We start from the raw sequence: 20,253 nt of genomic DNA on the forward strand, positions 1-20,253 counted from the left end.
AAGCGTCTTCCATGTGTTCTCCCGGTCATGTCTCTCTCTAGAACCATGGGTCGATAAGCTGGCTGACACTTTGTGTTTTCTTAGCCACATGCTCAGCTGCAATCTGTCTGAACTGATACGTTCTCGCATCCTTTACCGTTCCAAGATATCGTTTATGGTGCTGCCTGTCATGTCCGACCATCAGATTACCTCGGCGGAGACTGAAGCGGGCTTCGACTCTCGAAGTCAGACTGCTGCACGAGTCACGAGTCACAGTAACTCCACATGGCCAGATCACCACCAAGCTTGAGAAATCTCGGTTGTCAGGCTTCGGGGCATGTCCTAGTGGATACTTGGGAGGTCAGTGGCAGTGCCATAACAGACTCGGTAAACCGCGTGAGGACCTTTTGCCCTGCACAAAGGACGCTGGAGTCTTCTCTAATCAGCCTCGGGCGCTCGGCAGTGATTTGCCCACAGTATTCCGCGTAATGGCCATCGCAGTATAATAAAGTGCAGGGCTATATCCCACAAATTGGCGGAGGGCGATCCCGGGCAAAGGCGATATTGCCTGTTTGGGTCTTTTAATGACTCCATCCGGGGTATCCGGTTTCACCTCGGTCGTTTCAGAACGCTAAAGTTTGCTATGCCTCAGAATCCATCACGGCCAGAACAGGGGTCCGAGACTTCATAGTCAGGGTCCAGGGGTTGAAATGACTTCATGTCATTTTACATGAAACGATGCGTGATCTACTGCCGAAAATCTGCCGCACGAACGTGATTTCGTATCTGATCTCTCGATCTTGGCTACCCTCCGGCGATTGATATCTCGAACCAAGTAATTAACAGCAGGGCTATCATCGCGCTTAGCTTGTCATCTTTCAGATACACAGGTGCCGGCGGTGCTGGCGTCTATCCACTACTGTCGTTTTTGGCTGTATTTGGAGGTCAGACCGAGCCCGCTGCCAATTTTTGGAGTTAGGGTGGCTCCCGGGGAGGAGCCCATGCGCCAACGCCTGGTTTTGAAGTATTCCAGAGCCACGTTCGAAGCCGTACTTGGAGGGATCTGCCTGGTACCGAGTCCCACCGCTGCTTTAGCTTTCATCTGTTCCGGCCGCTCTGTGTCCAGTGCCGTACCTTACCGGCTACGGCGATGTTTCATCTCAGGCACCACGAGGGCGTGGTATATCAACCTGGGCATGATCATCCTCATTATACGGTATCTATGGATCAGGAAATGTACGGCACTGATCATTTCGGATCTATACCAGGGACACTGCCGAGGTCCGCCACCTCAGTCAATCCAGGGCGTTGTTTCAAATCACCGACTAGGGCCCTAAATGATACTTCATTTCTGCGACGCTCGGACGAACCCTCCACTTTCAACTATAATCCCGTTAGCACAGGGACTCGGCAGGCTTGCTCAACCCGGATTCGAGGTATGGCGACACACATTGGGACTTTGTGGGTCAATGATCCTGCAGATTTGCTCGTCGAATGCAAGAGCACGAGTACAAGAGCAGAGGATATAAATCTGGGCCGCCGTTCGTGCCGGAGACGTCCAGCACAGCAAACCTAGCAGGCCTAGCAAGGGTTCTCATAGCCCTACACTGTCGTTCACTTTCCACGAGTCACTCTTTACAGTCACTCCTCATCATGCACTTCAAGCTTCTGTCTCTAGCTGCCCTTGTCAGCCTCTCCGCTGCCAGCCCTGTAGCTCTTAATGAGCGCCAGCGTATGTTCCTGTCTACTCGAGCGCATAGCATGAAGTACTAACGAGAGGCAGTTGGTGGCTCGAGCGGTAATGACCTTCGCAACGGCGAGTGCAAACCCGTCACTTTTATCTTCGCCCGTGCCTCCACCGAGCCCGGCCTTCTAGGTATTTCAACTGGTCCCGCCGTCTGCAACGACCTCAAGGGCGATATGTCTCTTGGTGGTGTTGCTTGCCAGGGTGTCGGACCCAAGTACACTGCGGGTCTGATGGAAAACGCCCTGCCCCAGGGAACATCCCCTGCCGCTATCGCCGAGGCCAAGGAGCTCTTTGAGACCGCTGCGTCCAAGTGCCCTGACACCAAGATCGTGGCTGGTGGATACAGGTATGTCCCAACGTCTCCTACATCGCCCACATCCTAACATATGATACAGCCAAGGAACAGCCGTCATGCACGGCGCGATCCCCGAACTGTCGGACGAGATCAAGGACAAGATCGCCGGTGTCGTTCTCTTCGGTGATACCCGCAAGAAACAGGACGGCGGGCAAATCAAGAACTTCCCCAAGGATAAAATCAAGATCTACTGCGCTGCTGGCGACATGGTCTGCGACGGAACGTTGATCGTTACCGCCGCTCACTTCACCTATGTCATGAACACCGGCGACGCCTCCAAGTGGCTCGAACAGCAGCTCAGCTCCATGCCCGCCTCGACCTCCACCTCCAGCAGCGCTATCAGCTCTTCCTCTAGCGCTGCTAGTCAGACCAGCCAGGCTGGTGGGCTTGCTAGCTGGTTCTCTGGCCTGGGTAACTAGATGGTTGTCGCTATGACTCTGTTAGTGTGGGCGAATGATCGCTCGGCCCTGGGCAGTACTGATGGTATGATGAGTGATATGTGGCTTGATTATGATATGAGCCAGGATTCCTTTCTCGAGTCAATCTTTTTGCCGGCTGGGTCGTGGTGGAGAGATCCCGCGAGCCACGAGCAATTTACTTCCCATATATATATTTGCGTATATAGATCGCATCACGACAATGACTACTTGTTATTTCAAAAAGGATCTATCATTTACTTCGACGAGACACAGAAGCGACTATAGCTTCAGGAACCAAATGGCTATACACAAACGTACTGACTGTCCAAGCTCGAAAGCGTACCTACTATGGTCCCTCAAAAAGTTGATAATGCTCTGGAGCCTGCGCAGCACAAATTAGCTTTACATCGCATAAAATTAAAATCTTTTACATCAGCAGGGCAAGGTGGCCGAGTGGTCTAAGGCGCACGGTTCAGGCTGACCTGATCCAGCTACTAGCATAGCTTCCGTGTTTCGAAAGGAGCGTGGGTTCGAATCCCACCCTTGTCATTACTTTTTGCTTCTTAACATACCTGTTTTTGACCTCATACTTACATGTGTCCTTGATATTGACTACTTTGGCTATTACATAATATACAAAGGCAAGGTGGCCGAGTGGTCTAAGGCGCACGGTTCAGGTTAACCTGGCCCAGCTATTAATAGCTTCCGTGTTTCGAAAGGAGCGTGGGTTCGAATCCCACCCTTGTCATAGCTTTTTGCTCCTGGTGCAGTCGATGCCATTTTTTGGAGGTGTCATTGTTGGCTGCTAAGGAGAGAAAACCCGATGCAATGTGAATAGACAAGAAAGACTCCGACGCCGATGTGTCGGCAAGATGGCCAAGTAACCAAGAGTCCTGTGTGTACTCACGGAGCAGACTAGGCAGGGATGATGCAGAGCACCTACGTACATTAACAAAAGTCCTCTCGTGTGATTTGCCTCCCCCATTCCACGCCACGCTCCAGGATACAGACCGATAGAGCAAGCCTCCTCTCCCCTCACAACCACATAGAATCCCAATTACCAAGCTCATCAATCATGTCCTTCGTACCAACGAATCAAGCGCCTTCAACTCCAACGGCATCCTCATCCTCAGACCCCAGGCAAGAAAAAGACAAGCCATCCAAGCCCCGCCCCGTAACCTCCTGCGCCGCCTGCCGCATGCGCAAAGTCAAGGTATGAGTTATGACTCGCTATCCCCACACCCTTCAAATTACATACATACCTGTACCACACATTGCTTGTTCTAGGTTTGAGGACGATGGTTAGATACGTGTATACTAACAAATGCTCAGTGCAACCGCGCCTCCCCCTGCAGTGCCTGCATCGCGCGCAAGACACCATCCGAGTGTACATACGCAAGCACAAGCGAAGACCGCGAGGCGATCGCGGCGGCAGATGCGATCGCCGAGCTCAGGGCGTTGAGGGGTGAGTTGCAGGAGAAGCTGGCGAGATCGTCTTTTGCTGCGTCTGGGGCTGTACCCGGGGCTGGGATTGTTTTTGATCGGGATGGAGGGGTGGACGAGGACTCCGACGAGCAGGAGGCGCTCGAGGCTGTGTATGCGGTTTTGAGAGGGGGCTCGGTGGAGCTTGTTAGGGAGGTTGTGGAAAGGATTAGGGCTGGGGAGGAAGTTGAGAGTGTTTTGGGGGTGCTGGAGCTGGATGGGAGGGAGGTGGCATGAGCTAGCTATGGAGTTGCTTAAGGTAGATGGATATCTTGGATTGATGTGGTATGATTTCATATGCTATTATCGCGACAACAGTGAAGCGGATAGCAGTCTCCTCCCTAAATAAATTGACAAATGAAAATATGTATAGCGACCGAAGGGGTGCAAAAAGGAAACAACGCTCGCAGACCATGATATATATACATGTTTCACGGATGCTAGGTATTATAAAAGGAAATGGAACGACAAGGGGGAATCGAAGAAATGGGAAAGAAAGAAAGCAAGTGATCATGAATATAGCGTCTCATCAGCAGGCTGGGAAAATGGTACGACTCCCTCGATCTTGGATCCAAGGACGCTGCTGAAACAGTCCATGAGTTCAAAGTCCTCCAATACTGCCCCGAATCCGTAGCAACGGACCTTGTTCTCAAGCGTGTCCATAATCAGCTTCACGTCGTCCCGCGTCAACCTCGTGTACATATCATGGCTCTTTAGAGCCTGGAGTGCCATGATCGGGGTGACTTGTCCTTCTGTCACCAGTTGCCGGCTGAGGTTAAGGAGCGTCGTGAGATTGGCATGCGGTAGGTCATAGGTCTTGTGCGGGTACGTTTGTTCGCTTGTCGTGTTGGCAATATAACTTGGCGGCGGACAGGTGGCCATCAACGCGTGTCCTGAAAATGGCATATCCTCATCATCGGCTTCGGTGACAGAGCGTCGGCAGAGGTAGTCCGTATGTTCTCGACAAGGTGATTCTAGCCTGCACAAAGTTAGGGTTGACCAAAAGAACAAAGACACAGGGACATACGCCAAGATGAAGTCAATCTGAAGTTGAGGATTGTCTTCGAATACCCCGCCGCCCCGGATAGGCGGCCGTCGGTCTATAGCGGCAAGAGCATCACAGGGCATGGCCGCAATGCCATGACTACTCGGCCCAACGTCCGGAATTGATGAGAAGTCGAACTTCTCCACCCCGTGGGCCTTGGGGCTCATTCCTGATGATGATACTGTGGTCGGCGGCGTGCTGTAGGTATGCGCCGTGAACGATGTGACGCCCGTCTGCGATCCAACGCTCCCGGCCCCGACGGGGCTGGAGTGAAACACCGGTGCCACTGGCCGCTCGGCCCTGCGCCGTTCCAATTCGGCGTCAATGTTGATGTTGTGTGCCGCAAGGATCTCCTTTAGCATGTTGTTCTCCTCCGACACTGAGTTAATCATTTCTTGGTGTCGTTGAACTGCAACGTTGGCCGCGGATATCTCTTGCGTATATGCTTCTCGCAAACGTGCAACTTCACTCTCCAATGCTCTGATGTACTGCTCCTTCCGCTCGCGATGTGTCCTAATGCGATGGTGAGCGTTGTCCTGGTGAAAGACGATAAAGACCCTACCTCTGCGCCTGACGGTTTAACTCCTGCCGTCGCGTAAGAGCCGGCTTGCTATCGGGCTTTGGGCCTCTTCGTTTGGCGGGCTGTCCATCTACGGAGTAAGTGGAATTAGCCGCAATGCTATTTTAAGAACGACGAGAACAAACCTCGAGTAGTTTTCTTGGTTTGCGCTCCACCACCAAAGAACCTGAAGAAGTCTGCGCTGATCGAGCCCCTCATGTTGGGTGAATCCTGGCCGGCTGTAGAATCTATTAGCGACCCTCCAACAACAGCGGGAAATAGAGCAGATCAAAATCTAGCCACGCAAGGGGCCGGCCGCCTGAATAAAAAGGAACCTCGGCAGGGATAACAAAGAGGCTGCCCGCATTCAAAGTACATGCGCCGGACCAGAAACCGCAGGGGTGCGTGTCGGTTATGCTCACCTGGTGAAGCGCTGTGCCCTAAACTTTGCCGATTCAAGGATTCCATGGCGTCCAAGTCCAACGGTATTGGCCCACTACTAATTGAAGTCATGGTTGCGGGGATTGTAAATGGCGGGGAAGTGTGAGAAGGTTGAATGCGACCGTGGGCAGCGAATGACGAAAAAAAAAATGTAAGCGTCACAGCGAGCCGGCGAAACCTGGAAATATTATTATTCGGGGCGATGCGATATTCTACAGATCAAAACTGGCGTCAGCCTCAAGAGAAGTCGATATGAAACAAGTGGGTTCTTCGTCGAGCGCCCGGCCGTTGGAGTTGATGGGTATACGCACCCAATCGCCAGACGATGGATCCCTTTTCCCTTCCACGAGCCACAGAGCAAATCAAACCAAGGTTGCGATACGGCCGTCACCGTGGCAAGATGTCAACCTGTCAGCGCAGGCGCAATAATAGTCGAGATAAGGCCCGGCTGGAAGGCGAAGCGGTATTATAATGGTTGGGTCTGGGGCGTCAGCCTGACAGTCAGTGTCCCCCGGCTACCCCGAAGTTCTGAGTTATTGGCTGCTGTGCCGTTCTTCAGGGCCTAGTTGGCTGGGTTCGATGAATCGATACGAATCTCGATGACGGGCTTAGCTAGCGACGATTCCGGCGAATCAGCCCAGACAGAGCGCGTCAATTCAATTGCGAGGTTCGGATGGCTTGAATCCTTCTTCCGTCCAGTCGGTAGCGTGAGGGGAAGACAGGGAAGACAGTGCGAGAGGAGAGTGAAAAAAGTACTCTGATTTGAGGGGGGGTTGCAAACGAAAAGAAGAAAAGTGTGGTTGAAGCAAAGGAAGAAGATCACGGATCAAGAGTTCTCAACTTCTGGGTCCAGATCGACCCGTGGAGAATCTCGATGAGATTCTGATTCCGCGCGGCCTGAAAATATGGCTATAGCGAATTACTTCACGAGTCAGGAGTCAGAGCCTGGGATCAGGATTCAGGACAAGTGACATGCAATTGACGGCAATCCCTAAAAGGAGCCAATTTCCTCTTGCTTCGATTGCAGAACGAGCCAAACGAGCCCGTTATCCTTCCGAGGTTGGCTGTACTTATCTGGTACGATACTCCGCACCGAATTGACGATTATTGGCTTCAGCGGATGAGGCCCCGTAGGCTATCCTGAGTCTTCTTTGCCGTTTAGGGGGGCCGATGACGGTGCTTGCAGCTTCTACTCCACTGAGCTCCTTTCGTCCTCGAGACGGAGGCCCGGAACGGCCAAATGGTGGCCATCGTAGGTGAGAAGAGATCCCCTTGGGCGTATTCGACATTTCAGTAAATGCCGTAACAAAGAGTCAAATTCCTGGCTTCATCCTGGCGCCTCACTAGGAGTATCTAAGGCATATTTCGATCGGTCATCCTCCATGACCTTTGCAGATCCCTCGACTCCTCCAGTCTCGACTTTCGGGAGCAAGAGGTGTCCACCGTGCCGCCACCATCGATCCCACACGATGACCAGGATCCCTAGCCTTGGACCTGACGCTAGTCATCAATATAAGGCTAACGGAACCCGTAGCGCCGCTCCTGCTGTGGTTTTCAACGGCCGAGGACCACAATGCTGTCGACTGGTATGCATCAGCAGACGCATACCTTCCGTTCTCACAAATCATCTTCGTTCTTGGTTGACTTGTGCATTTGAGGGGTGCACGGACGGGAATGCTATAGTGTGGGTGTGCTGCGGTCAGATACGGTGCTCCGTACCGTAGCACCTGTCGCTCATTACTCAGAATGGAGCTCGGGTCCCGGGTAATTCTAGTATTGAACATGTGCCTGTTAGTCTGGTACCTGGCCTTCTTTCCGAAGCTTTTGTGTCACCCCTCATGTTGTTGATGATGATGGGTCCCAGAATCGTGGGAACGTCCAGCATCACCATCACGTTCCTGGTCCCATCACCAGGGCACCAATCAAGCCAGAGGATCACGAGTCAGTTGATGAGAGCGGCGCGATGGCCGAAGCCCTAGCGGATGATCGTCGCTATGGCAGGAAGAGTATTCCAAATAATAATCATCACTGCGAGCACAGAGCAGATCTTAGCTTGAAGGTAAATGAGCCAAGAGAACACTATTACGCCTACCCATTGCGCCGGGAAGAGCCGAACCCTGCATACGAGATGATCAGGAGTCAGGAGTCGGTCCCTGGCCCTGACATTGACATGAGATCATTGCTGATGACTCCAATGAATTTGTGATGATGATGAACCTTGATTCTTGACTTGATTTGACGGTTGAGACTTGATGGACTGACAAACTATTGCGGGCGCTCAGGCACTCTGCCCAATCGGGAAGTCACGCTCCTCTCCACAGCCGAGGCCCGTCCTTTTTCTCTGACTCTCATTCACCAAGTCATTAATCATCAAGTCAACTCTCGAGCCTCACTCTTCCATTTCCGGCTTATATACTCCGCACTATATTCCAAATTTCCAGTCTTATATATAATGATCGACAACTAAAAATTGTCCAAGGCCCGCGCATGGACAAATCAGAAGTCCTCGTCCACATCTCGGCGCCCAGTGGCGTCGTCGACGATGCCCGCTATCGCGCCCAGGTCGAGGCCATCTTAAACTTTCAGTGCTACTCACGTGAAACCATCCCTCTCAGCACAGCACCACATGCAGAAGCAGCAGGAACAGACCCAGAGGTTGTCGAACCCGGTGACTCAACATCGCACAACTTATCGCCCCCAGTCCCAGAGCCACTGCACCGGGTCGGGCCTCGCGATGGCCCCCTAAACGACAAGAATTCGCTCGAAACGCCTGTTAGCGTTATCCCGGATTCTCAGCCAGATCTGGAACAACTGGGGTTGAGCGCTGAGAGTCCGAGTTCAAGTCTGCTTCCACTCCAAGTCCCAGAGTCTCCCTATGTCCCAGCTTATATCCCGGCGAAACGACGGCGGCTGGACTCGCCGCCACCCGTTACGTACCCCGAGCAAGAGGATGGCCAAGTGCAGTGCGCTCGTACGCCCATCGCAGAGAGCCGTAAGACTATATCGACCCATGTGAGCCCTACAAAGATCGTTGACCCCCCTGCCATTTCGAACAAAGAAAAAGAAACCCGGGGACAGCTAGCCCCAACAGAGGCGCTCCTTGGGCATTCCCGACATGATCATAATGGTCTAGCGCAATGCGAGATTACTGCAATACCTACTACAAGCGGCCACGAGACTGGTTCAGTGCAGGCCAGCCCTACCACCATCGTCGACACCCCAGTCGTCCCCAAAAGGCAAAGAGAGAAAGAAAGCAATGAAAGACAACGCCCAGAGTCAGAGCCAGTAGCAAAGCCAGCACCAGGCACAGAACCAGAAGCACAACCAAAAGACTCGGAGTCGTCCACTGCCCTCACTCCCCCCTTAGAGATCAAACCGCCGCCTCCCCCAATTGCACAGTCCCCCTTCACAACCCACATCACCCCAACACTTGAGATGTTAACCAAGCGTCTCAACCCCCTGCGGACATACAATCCCACAACTCAAACCAGGGACCTTGACACCCTCGAGCGAGGATACTGGTATTTCCACATCAACCTCGTCCCAGAAACCGAAGCAACCGCCCCAGGATCCCTGCCCAACCCTACATACTGGGACAAACCCCTCTTCACCCGATTTTGGACCTTCCTAACCGAACTCATTGCCAAAGAGGGCCGCGCAGGATGGGGTGTCTGGTGTATTCTCGAAGAGCGAGATCCCAGCCGTGGTGCTGAAGCAGACGAACCCGCAAAGTATAACGCCCAAGCACTATCCCTAAAGGTCTATGCCTGGGGTGAGATCGCCTGCCATATTTACCTTCTCCTCTTTCTCGCCAGTGAGCGTCGGATCCGCAAGATGGGCGCGCAGTGGCGCGATGGGTGTGATGAAGTTGTCATACAGATGCCTGGGACAGGCATATAGCGTCTCTCGTACTCCATTACAAGTCGCGCGAACCTATATGGTTCCATCATCTACGAATGCCATACCGAGTTCTTTACCGAGTGGTATTCCTCTCCACGTATAATACGTATGTGCCTGGCTACGTAGGCCTTCTGTAGATACGTGCTATGAACTCCATATATTAACCCAAGCTTGCAATAACTGTGCCTAATGTACTGTACCGAACTGAACGTACGAGGAGAAAGAGCCTATGCTATGTATGGTACACTCAGATCCCAAAACAAAGCAGACGGGACGACCATGTTTTCAGACGAGAAGACGGGAAACCTAGGGAGGAAAAAGCGTATGGTTACAACAGGCGAAGAAAGGGTGTGTGGAAGAAGAGAAAAAGTGCTGCTCTTTTATGCGCCATCAAGGGAAGAAACAAGTATTACAAATCAAAAACACTGGGGCACGGTTACTGGTCCCAGGATGCAAAGAGTGATGAGAGAAGAAAGAGAAAGCATTGCCGTTGACGCCGAAGGTTTCAGAATATCCGAGAAGTCAGAAATCAGTAGTTCAACTCGCCACTCCCAGCGCCACCGACGGCGTCGAGGTCCTCGTAGCTCTTGAGGCTACGGCCCTGGACAGCTTCGCGCGGTCCCATGGCTTGCTGAGAGGGACCGGAGCCCAATGCGTCAGGGAAGCCTCCCGGTGCAGCAAAGGCGGCGGCGGGGTGACCAGGGGGGATATAAGCAGCTGCAGCTGCGGGGAGACGACTACCGCCTCCCATGTTGAGCATTCCGCGGCCTGGGCTCATGCGGCCAGCACCCTGCCGATTTCCACGGCGATCATAGGGTCCGGAGCGGTTGTTGTTGTAGCGGTTTCCGCCTCGACGCATGACACCCGGTTGGTGCAGGTCGCCGCCAGCCATGCTATTCGCACCCCAGGACGCCTGGTTATCGAGGCGCATAAAGCCGGGCATGCCTCCAGCTTGGAAGCCAGGTGGGACTGATCCATTGGCGAGGTAAGGAGGCATCGCCGCCAGACTGAAACCACGAGGAGTGCCGGCCTGGTTCTGGCCGGAGCTGAGCGGGAAGTGACCGTTGCTGTTGGCGTCGGATCGCGAAGGCGCGATGCGAGCAGGGTCAAGCACATAGGCGTTTACCAAGGCGAGCTGCGAATGAGTTAGTCGGAGTTTCAGTGTCAAGAGATTATCAACTTACATCATTCTTGATACGTTCATACCAATCCGCGTGTCTCTTTTCAATATGCTTACGCCAAAAGTGCTCTGCCTTGAACAGCTTCGTGCATTCTGGTACTTTGCACCGGAACTTTGACTCATCCTCCTGCTTGACGTATTTAGCCAATTCCTCTTCGAGAGCTTCGTCAACGGACTTGCCGCCGAGCTTGACGATGTCCACATTCTCAGGCTCGAGAATCTGCAGGATCTTATCCTCGAACGTCTTGACCCAATTGAACGCACGCTGAAGCTGCTGCTCAGATTTCGAGCTGTATCTTTGGGATCGCCTCTCTTTCTCACTCGGCGGTGGGGCCTGCTCCTCTCCCTCTTCGCTCGGGTCCTTCTTCTTGACGGGGAAAGGTTGTCCGAGGGCACTGGCTCTAGCAACGGCCTTCGCCTGTGTAGTAAGGCCAGTTCGTGGACGACGAAGATGTCCTCCAGGGCATTTTCGCGTAAGCTCGTGGAGCGAATCGGACTCAAAAACGCAAAAGAAGCAGAAGTTGTAAACTCGGCGGAGGTACTCCACCATCAGATCCAGCTTCTTCTTCTTTGCGAGAAGCTCCTCATCATCGACTTCGTCGTCTGCCCACTCTTCTTGCTCCTCTCCTTCCTCTGCCTCGCCCTCATCCATATCGTCAGTGTCAAAGTTTGACTTGCGTCTTTTGACATTGACAGGTCCAGTAACGGGAGGCTGGAGCCAGCCCTTTCCGCGGAGCTCTTCAACTCGGTCTTCAACCTTAGTATAGCCATCAACGCCGCGACCTATCTCGGAGTCTAGCTTGGCAACCAGCCTCCTTGCCAGCTCCAGGTCACGCTCAATCCTATCAGGTGAGGAGAACAGATCCCAAAGCGCCTTCTTTCGAAGTTGTGAGGGGGGTGCGTGGACGCCGACATGGCAGACAAAATCTCCATGAACTGAATCATGGATTGTCTTATCGTTAGTCGCCTCGAGAGCCTTTTCGGCAACCGTAGCAGCCCCTGAACCATTGGCAACGGTATCATCATCCATTTCGCCTTCTTCTTCGCGCCCGTCGCCTCTTTCAACGACCGCAACATCAGGCGCCGGGTGGAGCATGATCCATCCCATCCTATGGTACTTCTTTGAGGGGTTCGGGTCACTCAAGCTGAGCCACTTGAAGCCTCCGTCCTGTTCACCCAGATGCTCCTTGCAGAACTCCTCAATCTTCTGGCGGCTGACGTTCGGCGCCAGCGTCTTGATAAGCAGAGCTGGCTGCGACAAGGCTTCGTCGCGCAGATCTCCGCCTCTTGCTGGAAGCAAGTCCAACACGCCGAGGGTTTCCCCAACAGCCGTAGTCTCGCCTTCCTCTTTCTCAATCACGCCGCCGGCCCCGTCACTTTCGCTTTTGTAGATACCCTCCAGAGTAAAGTCGTCAAAGAGGCCTCCTTCAAGGTCGCGTTCCCATTGCTCATAAGCACCAACCCGGAACTCCATGAGATTCTGGCGAAGAGGATCCCGCACTTCCGGAATGTAGCGCTCTTTGAACCACTCGTCATTCTTATGGTGTTGAACAAATGTCCGAGCCATCTTGATCTGAAGATCCACTTTGTAGGTATCGTAGGCTGCTTGTATCTGAGCCCGTTCCCTGTCGCGGTCTTCACGTGCCTCGCGCTCGCCCTTGACACGGTCAGATGGCCGGCGTCCCCCGTGCTTTGCGCGTTCCTTTTCCTCTTTAATAGCTTGCTCAGCCCGCCACCACTCGGCAAACCAGTTGAAGCCGACTTGAAAGTCTAGGTTCAGGGGGTTCGGCAGAGGGTTGGCGGGAATTGATCGCTTGCCGCTGTCTTGCCCAGGTACATAGCGGTCGATGTTGGCGGCCAGTGGTGAAGGTTGGCGACGGCGATCCTCACGTTCCCGCGCGGAGTGTTCGCGCGCAGCAGAGTAGTAATCATCCCGAGAAGCCCTGCGATCCGAAGGTTCGTACCGATCGATTATTACAGGAGAGCGCGAGCGCCCGCGTCCGCGCCGCCGATCCTGAGACACTATACAGCAAGCACTTAGTTAGCGAAGGCGCGAAGCCGACGACCGCAGCGCTGCAACTTACCAGGCGATCTGCGTCTGTACGAATCCATTGAAGCCCTAGACATATAGGAATCGCCTCCCTCGCGACCCCTCGGCGGAGACCCGTAAGTATCGTACGAATCCATTTATGGCAACAATGGATAAAGCCGGACGCAATGAGAAGCCCGAGCAAGACTCTAGGACGAGCGTGTTATGCGAAGGTCGGCAGTAAGACACCGGATAGCCGGGACGAGGAGGGTTGGCGTTTCCGAAGATAAAGGACGTAAGTCTAAGCTAGAACCTGATACCACGAACATTAGAGGATGTTCTTTGAAGTGTTCGATGGTTTATGTTCATCTGAGCGCTGACGAGTGTAAAGGACGGAGAGATGTGAGAGTGGAAAAGAGAGAAGCCGACCGCACAGCGGTAAAAGAAGAATCGACGCCCATGGCGACAAGAGAAGCGAAGTAGCTAGTTAAAAGACACGAGCTCGCGATGAGCCAGAAGAAAGCGCAATAATGAAGACAAGGTGACAAGGATCCGGATGGTCTCGATGGGCACGATCGGCGCGACAATTCACTGTCGAATCCAAAGAGGCGGGAGATGAATAGAACTTGAGGAACAGCAGCCAGGAAGGTATATTGAGAAGTATAGTGGGAAACAATAATGATAAAGGGTTGGGGGATTGGTTGAGAGCGAATAGGCCAGGGTAGGGGAGCAGAGAGAGACAAGGGCGGGTAGCTGATAACTTGGGCGAACGCAATGAGGATGTGAGCAAAGGTAGGCAACCTACAAGAAGCCTTGAAGTAGAGTAAAGCGGCGACAAATCGCTCTCTAGATACGTCCAGCCCGACGAGGTCAGATGGAGTGATAAAGTTGTCAACAGGGAGAGATTGGAGAGAGCAAGAGAGAATCATTTGGAGTTCCAGAGCCGGAGTTGAAGCACTAGTCCGAAAGGGGAGTGGGGCGGCTCGATGGACGGGACCCCGGCTGCTTATGTAACTGAAATGGAGATGGCTGGGAAGTCACGGGACACGGAGGACAGGGGATGGTTAAGATCACTTAATTTGAGATTCTTCAATAGTCAAATGCATTGTGTTTCTACTGTTGCTGCTTCTGTATTACCGCAAGCGTGAAGGAGGCCTGTGACTATGCGCTCGGCGCGAAAACGCCCGCTTGTGCAGACCAGCTCGTTAAGTAACAATATATAAGCCGCAACAGGTCGATGATAAGATACACCTGAGAATCTGTAAGGCGCGAAGTCCACTTCGCGAATACTTGCATGTCCAAAAAGAGCTGCTAGACCGCGACCATCGTGTCAAGTATATCCAATTGCATCAGCACGTATATTTTGATCTTTGTTTAACCGGGGGAGTCATCAGTAGGATATCACACAACAAGGTAAGGGACGCGCCAAAAACAATTCCCAATCAATCACAGCAAGAGACCATATAATCGCCGCACACCGTCGACTGTTCAACACCAACTGCTCCTGGTAAGAACAACCTAAGACGGGAACTCATAGTTCGAGGAAGACAGAACCAAGAGATCCAGTTTTCAAGCGTCGTCTTAGAAAAAGCCAAGAGAGAGTCAAGTGTAGGCAGTCAAGACCGCGGCGGCAGGTTCAGGGTATCGCCCCGAGTTGCGGAAAGGCCCAGGACCACCTGCACCAGGGCAAACCCGCTACATCTGCCACCACACCAAGACTCCAGACCAGAACATTATCCATGAGGAAACCGCTCTCTATACAGTGCCAATGACCACGACGCGTGATGCAAAAAACAAAGGGACCAAAGGGAATCAGCAGAGCTAGAAAGAAAAGCCAGTTATCGGGAAAATACGACATGGCGGCATCCGGAGATGTCAACTTGGTAGGAAACAATCGCAATATCAGCTGTATATCTGCATTTGGGCCGCGAACCATGTCCGGCTCGGTACAGAGAGAACTGATAAGGGGTATCGGCTATATCACCCATCCATGAAATCAAGCTCATCCTCCACGCTAAGAATCGAAAACGAAAAGATCAAACCATGGGCACATCATACATGCAATCCTGTAAATAGAGGATCATGAAAGTAATATCGGACATCATACCAACATAACAATATAAACAGACATGAACGAAAAGAATGAAAAGGGGTACAGATTTCCTAGGGCGACCAACCCCCCGTGAGATAGAATCAAAGAACGTATGGCACTAGATTCAACCATCCTCATCCGAAGGACCGCCGGACTCGGGTTCACTTTCCTCAGCAGTGGTACTGGGCTTTCGTGCAACGGTCTTTGCCTTCTTGCCTGAGTTGGGGTTGTCGTGATTTCCATCACTGGCTTTTCGTTTCTGAGACGAAGGGGAACTGTCACTGAGTGATTTTGAAGCATTCGGATCTGCATTCTCCTGCCCCAGACCCGTAACACCCTTCTTCTCCATGGCGGCCACCTCATCTGCCGTGAGGAACCGACCACCAGGGCCACGGGGACGTCGCATTGCGTGATTGTGACGCGACTCATGGAGATATGGCTTGCGACCCTTGGAGGTAAGTCGGAGCTGCTCTTCCAATTTTTGCCGAGCGACACGTCGCTTTAGGATGCGATGAAACTGCTTCGCGTTCACGTATAATGGCGACTCCTCCGCGCCACTAGGGACCATCTCCGGAGAAGTCTGGGCTTGCTGAACGGGATGTGGAGGAGGTGGCATCGATGGAGGCCCCGAGGGTCTAGCGACGTGGTTTAGAACGGGTTGAGGGTTTTGCACGTGCGGGCTGCCGACATGGCTCATGCGACGCTGCTGCATTTGAGCGGTTGGGGTTAGCGGTACTTGGGAGCCCATCGGTGGGATCTGGCCAGGCATTTGAGGGGGTGAACGCGGATTTCGATCAGTCTTCACCGATACGCCAGGCATGCGAGGTGAGCCGCGCGGACCTTGTGGTATTTGACCAGCCATCGAATCTCCGTGCACAGGATAGAACTGCCCCGAAGCCGCTGCAGTTGCCATGGCGGCAGCCTGGGTGGGAGAGATGCCGTATGGTTGCGGTGGCATGGCCGCCGTGACACCGTAGGGCTGGGGGAAGTTCATTTGCTGGTGCATCGGACCCGGGGCATTTTGCGCCTGCTGGTAATGGGATTGCGATGGGACAACAGGAGAAGCTTGATGCGTGGGATGTGCTTGTTGAATGTGTGCCTGGGGGTTGGTTGGAGACGTCATGGATCCCACAGCCGAACCGGGGTTCTGAGGTGCTGTTTGGTAGGGACCGGTCATATGGGGAGCCGGGTGCGGATGCTGGCCATGTTGTTGTTGGTACTGTGGAGAGTACTCCATGATGAGAAGTCGCGGCGGAAGAAGACGCCCGTCACTTACTAGTTAGTGTAGCTGTTAGTGGTTTTTAGATGTCAGGAACCGGCCAACCAGGCCAATAGTAGCGGTGAAGATGGGTGATTGGTAGATAATGTTCCAGTCAAATAGAGAGGTAGAGAACCACGGCAGTTTGATAGGATATAAGAACTCTGCGCTTGAGGTTATTGGGAAAGCTGAGGGGCAGTTACAGAGCAGGCGCCGCTTGTAACTTATGATTTGTAGATCCAATGTGCAAGGACTGCAGACGCTTATTAGCTAGTGGACTCAAGGCGCAGCACCGTGCGGTCACTGGATCAGTTGGTGGGGTGGATTGGAGACGGAGGGCGCTTGACTTGGGCGCTTACCTTTGGTTCTGTTTTGCCCGTCCGCTGGAGCTTTTCAGCTTTCAAGATCGATGAGATCAGCTTTGAAGAGATGCTTGTATCACAAAATCACTTCCAACGAGATCCTTCGGAGGGTCCGTCTTTTTTTACATCCACCTCAAAAGTGTAACGTGGTTGGGCTCGGATGCAGCTAAACCAAGGTGCCCTCGACTAGGCTCGTACTCGATGCGTTGTCAGACACAGCGCGATCGCTTGGTAGAAACGCACTACTGCTTATCGCCGCCACAGAATGGGGGAGGGGGGGGGAGGCCGTGGGAGCTACACAGTTTATCTGAGACGACAGGTCGCAGGCTACCTTGTCCAAACTCAGGACCAGTTAGGCTGCCAGGTAAGGTCTCCGTATGAGGCGGAGACACGGCACGAAGCCAAAATCTGAGGCGGTGCAGAAAGCGTGTCCCTTGAGGCGCTGAGGTGATCCCGATACAAGACTGATGTCAGAATCCGCCTTCCCTCAGATGAATTTGCGACAGCAAGAGCGCAACTGCAAAGTGATCGTCAGCGGTCTTTTCTACAGCAGATTTTATTTTTGGCACTTGATTCGTGCGCTGTCAACATGGGGGGAGTGAGCAAAGTGGCGGGGACGAGAAAGAAAGACCGAGATGGTCGCGGTTTAGTTTCTCCAGGGCTGAGGGATGTATGCGTTGGCAAGTGGGAATCATGATGCAGCCGATGACATACCTCGTCACAATGCGCAATGCACGACCTAGGCTTCCAGACTGCGCGCGGATGCACCAAGTAGCAATCGCGCCAATTCAAAACAATTGCACGGCTGCTGGGAAGAGATATGTCAGAAGCACAGGACTATGAAGGTTGACGCGTGGTGTGATTGGGCCTCGACGCGACAGAAACATAACAGTGCAGGAAAACCACAGAAAAGTCCAAGTGCCCACATGCGCTAAGGCAAGAGAACAGGCCAATGCAGAAGAAAAAAAAAAAAGTAAAATAAGGCTCGTTATGCAATGCCTCGAAGAATATGCAGTTTCAAGTGCAAGATTGCGATGCTGGCTAAGGGAGGGGGAAAAGATCACAGTCGCGCGGTCTTTGCCGGGCCGCGGTGGTAAGAGCCAACTCAGGATGCAGCACCGACCTCCAGGTATTGGTGAGTAAGCGACAGCGATTGTTTCGCGCGGCTAGCACAGTGACAGCGAGAGAGGGAGAAAGTGACAAGGCGCGCGGTAGGAAGCAACTGCTGTTGACTGAGCGCGCGAAATGTGCCAACCAAAGCACGGCTCTTTGCGCGACAGTGGGCTGCCGCTGATGTCAGTGTCGCCGCGACCAAGGTGGACGACGGCACGGGGCGAGTGACAAGACAGTCGGCGGTAATGTGGAGGACGGAGGGTTCAAGGATGAAGCCAAAGTAATGTGATTTGTGGAGGGTAAACAACCGACGGTCTGGAAGCCAACGAGAGAATGCAGCCGGGCAAGCTGGGGAATGCAGACACAGGCGAGACGATGGAAAGTGATGGGATTTGCTGGGCTGGGGCCTCGAGGGGAACGCGCATGCAACGGGATTGGGCACGGCCAAATTAAGGTGTGCGATATTGGAGCACAAGAGCAAAAAAGGGAGCAAAGCAAAATACACAGCAAAGCAAAGCACGGTGCGAGTAAGGGGGGCAACGCGACAGGCTGGGATGTATTCTGAACGTACCTGAAGGCAGTGATTGATTCGACCACAACCGTGGAAAATATCCAAAGTGGCCGACCAGCGTGCAATCACGAAGGAGCACAGCAGATGGGGTGGGAAGGCAGGCTCTGATGCGGTTGGACGACGGATTGCCAGAGCTCTTAAGGGGGGACGAGTAGGAAAAAACAGAAAAAGGAGCAAAGCCAATGGGCAGAGTGCGGGCAGGCCAGCAGGAGGATGACTGGAGGGCGCGCAGGCTGGATGACCAACGAGAGGGAGCAGCGAGAAGCGACGAGCGAGGGCGGGCCTGGCAGCGATATTTGTATGAAGTCGCCGTGGTTTAGTACGGTACCGGAGCTGCCGTCCGCTCCACTCCAGACGCTCTGGTCTTTCTGACCTCAACATATAGTTCGCTTGGGGAATTGATTCTTTGATAGACGAGACTATATACCTTTTCTCAAGGTTTATGAATAAATTACAACAGTCTACGCTCTGCCAATGAGTGTTCGTTATTCAATGAAGGAAGTCTCTGCTGAAGAGCAGTGACCAAGCGGCGTATCGTATGTAACGGATTACCGGTAAGTCTGGTAAGTTACCAGCCCAACCACCATTTCGATTCAGTCAGCATCCATGGATCAACTCGATCAGCTCATCCAGTGTCAGATTTATACAGAGACATGGTTTCTGGAGTTGCATTGCTTATTCTTTTTCTCTTCTTCGCCTGTTTCATGATTTATCCCTTCTCGCTTGGACGCTTACTTGCGGGAAGTCCGGCATTTGCGAAATTATGATGCTCTCTAGCCGCCGTGGGGGAGGCCAGTGCTGGCGCTGGAGGCTGGTAATTTTGTCTGAGGGCCTGAGAAGCGTGCTCAGTGCTCTGCTCGCGGCTCGCTTGTGCGAATCATGATTCGATGCGCCAACAAAATCTGTGACTGGCTGGTCTCTTTAATAGCGATGTTCCCTGTCGACATGTGTAACACCAGGCGTGATTCCTCTACAGCCAGCTAACCACCCTGAGTAAAACCGTCCGCTCGCAAGCAAGGTGAGACAGCGTCTAGGCCAAGGCTACTCCGTAAGTGTTCCACGGACATGTGCTCCGTATCGAGCGAACCGAGACGGGCTAAAAAGCTGCGGTAAAGCGCCTCGGTTATATTCCTTCTTAGGGAGGTTGCGGCCTAGCTAGTGGCTATTGGGCAGCCAAAAGAAGATGCCGACGAGGTGTATATCAACGACGACAAACTTACCTTATTCTTCATTCCCCGTCTGTTGGGAGCCTGGGACAGGTGAGGTATCATTTTGAGAGTCTGAGATCAAGGAGGGAGGCGGAAAGGGCCAGACCCGGCGTCACAACACGAGGCTGACGCGAGAGCATGGAGACTTTCAGGTTTCCTCGAGGATGGATATTTCAAATCGAATTTCGAGATCCTTGCCGTGTGCAACTGAGCGTCTGGGAATACGAGCAAACCAGCACATCCACCAGCCGTTATTCTAAGCCCAGCCACGCAGGCGCCCGTTCAATGTCGCCTGAAAAAACAGAATTCACACTGCACCCTAGAGATTCGCAAAATTCGAGAGATGTGTCGAGCGCGGACTGCTCGTGGCTGTGCGCCCGGTAGATACGTACTAGGCTACGGAGTAGATAACCTCCCAAGTATCTGGACTGATATTAGGCCGATCTGTGCCACACCACGTGCTGGGACTGGGAATTTGGAAGTGACCGCTGTCTTGCCCAGGACTTTATCAAA

At 53.1% G+C, this 20,253-nt stretch overlaps 8 protein-coding genes and 2 non-coding genes across 10 annotated transcripts; 6 read left to right on the forward strand and 4 right to left on the reverse strand.

The window, feature by feature from the left end:
• Window positions 1–1,632: 1,632 nt before the first annotated feature.
• On the forward strand, window positions 1,633–2,500 carry BDW74DRAFT_170652 (cutinase family protein; the record flags this gene model as incomplete). Its single annotated transcript, XM_073727197.1, has 3 exons — window positions 1,633–1,711; window positions 1,763–2,072; window positions 2,122–2,500. 3 exons carry the CDS (start codon window positions 1,633–1,635, stop codon window positions 2,498–2,500), a joined length of 768 nt encoding a protein of 255 aa, XP_073579408.1.
• On the forward strand, window positions 2,306–2,829 carry BDW74DRAFT_91928 (uncharacterized protein). Its single transcript, XM_073734077.1, has one exon. The coding sequence runs from the start codon at window positions 2,501–2,503 to the stop codon at window positions 2,783–2,785; it is 285 nt and encodes a 94-aa protein (XP_073579409.1). The 5' UTR covers window positions 2,306–2,500; the 3' UTR covers window positions 2,786–2,829.
• Window positions 2,830–2,939: 110 nt separating this feature from the next.
• On the forward strand, window positions 2,940–3,049 carry BDW74DRAFT_t191. The gene has a single exon. It is a non-coding gene; the product is annotated as a tRNA-Leu (tRNA).
• Window positions 3,050–3,140: 91 nt separating this feature from the next.
• Window positions 3,141–3,248, forward strand: BDW74DRAFT_t192. The gene has a single exon. It is a non-coding gene; the product is annotated as a tRNA-Leu (tRNA).
• A 327-nt stretch (window positions 3,249–3,575) lies between these two features.
• Window positions 3,576–4,219, forward strand: BDW74DRAFT_182519 (Zn(II)2Cys6 transcription factor domain-containing protein; the record flags this gene model as incomplete). The annotated part of the gene is made up of 2 exons (XM_073730287.1): window positions 3,576–3,713; window positions 3,833–4,219. The coding sequence occupies 2 exons, from the start codon at window positions 3,576–3,578 to the stop codon at window positions 4,217–4,219; spliced, it is 525 nt and encodes a 174-aa protein (XP_073579410.1).
• A 166-nt stretch (window positions 4,220–4,385) lies between these two features.
• Window positions 4,386–6,531, reverse strand: flbB. The gene is made up of 6 exons (XM_073734078.1): window positions 6,339–6,531; window positions 6,009–6,239; window positions 5,733–5,825; window positions 5,590–5,677; window positions 5,010–5,540; window positions 4,386–4,961 (listed from the first exon to the last, which is right to left on the reverse strand). The coding sequence occupies exons 2-6, from the start codon at window positions 6,097–6,099 to the stop codon at window positions 4,493–4,495; spliced, it is 1,272 nt and encodes a 423-aa protein (XP_073579411.1). The 5' UTR covers window positions 6,100–6,239; window positions 6,339–6,531; the 3' UTR covers window positions 4,386–4,492.
• Window positions 6,532–9,077: 2,546 nt separating this feature from the next.
• On the forward strand, window positions 9,078–9,935 carry BDW74DRAFT_161358 (uncharacterized protein). Its single transcript, XM_073725768.1, has one exon. It carries the CDS (start codon window positions 9,463–9,465, stop codon window positions 9,925–9,927), a length of 465 nt encoding a protein of 154 aa, XP_073579412.1. The 5' UTR covers window positions 9,078–9,462; the 3' UTR covers window positions 9,928–9,935.
• A 521-nt stretch (window positions 9,936–10,456) lies between these two features.
• Window positions 10,457–13,294, reverse strand: BDW74DRAFT_170654 (putative arsenite resistance protein Ars2; the record flags this gene model as incomplete). Its single annotated transcript, XM_073727198.1, has 3 exons — window positions 10,457–11,062; window positions 11,112–13,129; window positions 13,192–13,294. 3 exons carry the CDS (start codon window positions 13,292–13,294, stop codon window positions 10,457–10,459), a joined length of 2,727 nt encoding a protein of 908 aa, XP_073579413.1.
• On the reverse strand, window positions 13,162–14,120 carry BDW74DRAFT_91988 (uncharacterized protein). The gene has a single exon (XM_073734079.1). The coding sequence runs from the start codon at window positions 14,063–14,065 to the stop codon at window positions 13,502–13,504; it is 564 nt and encodes a 187-aa protein (XP_073579414.1). The 5' UTR covers window positions 14,066–14,120; the 3' UTR covers window positions 13,162–13,501.
• Window positions 14,121–15,212: 1,092 nt separating this feature from the next.
• Window positions 15,213–16,839, reverse strand: hapB (transcription activator HAP2). The gene has a single exon (XM_073734080.1). It carries the CDS (start codon window positions 16,463–16,465, stop codon window positions 15,353–15,355), a length of 1,113 nt encoding a protein of 370 aa, XP_073579415.1. The 5' UTR covers window positions 16,466–16,839; the 3' UTR covers window positions 15,213–15,352.
• Window positions 16,840–20,253: the final 3,414 nt, after the last annotated feature.

Source organism: Aspergillus multicolor, assembly GCF_047715735.1.
Source record: "Aspergillus multicolor strain CBS 133.54 unplaced genomic scaffold BDW74scaffold_36, whole genome shotgun sequence".
NCBI lineage: Eukaryota > Fungi > Ascomycota > Eurotiomycetes > Eurotiales > Aspergillaceae > Aspergillus > Aspergillus multicolor.

Excerpts from the sequence above, each read along its gene's own strand:
- BDW74DRAFT_91928 (XM_073734077.1), top strand. The coding sequence starts at position 2,501 with ATGGTTGTCGCTATGACTCTGTTAGTGTGGGCGAATGATCGCTCGGCC.
- flbB (XM_073734078.1), bottom strand. The coding sequence starts at position 6,099 with ATGACTTCAATTAGTAGTGGGCCAATACCGTTGGACTTGGACGCCATG. Across the intron at positions 5,541-5,589 it reads TTAAACCGTCAGGCGCAGAG|GACACATCGCGAGCGGAAGG; the intron begins GTAGGGTCTTTA and ends CCATCGCATTAG. Across the intron at positions 4,962-5,009 it reads CAGATTGACTTCATCTTGGC|GCTAGAATCACCTTGTCGAG; the intron begins GTATGTCCCTGT and ends AACTTTGTGCAG.
- BDW74DRAFT_161358 (XM_073725768.1), top strand. The coding sequence starts at position 9,463 with ATGTTAACCAAGCGTCTCAACCCCCTGCGGACATACAATCCCACAACT.
- BDW74DRAFT_91988 (XM_073734079.1), bottom strand. The coding sequence starts at position 14,065 with ATGATTCTCTCTTGCTCTCTCCAATCTCTCCCTGTTGACAACTTTATC.
- hapB (XM_073734080.1), bottom strand. The coding sequence starts at position 16,465 with ATGGAGTACTCTCCACAGTACCAACAACAACATGGCCAGCATCCGCAC.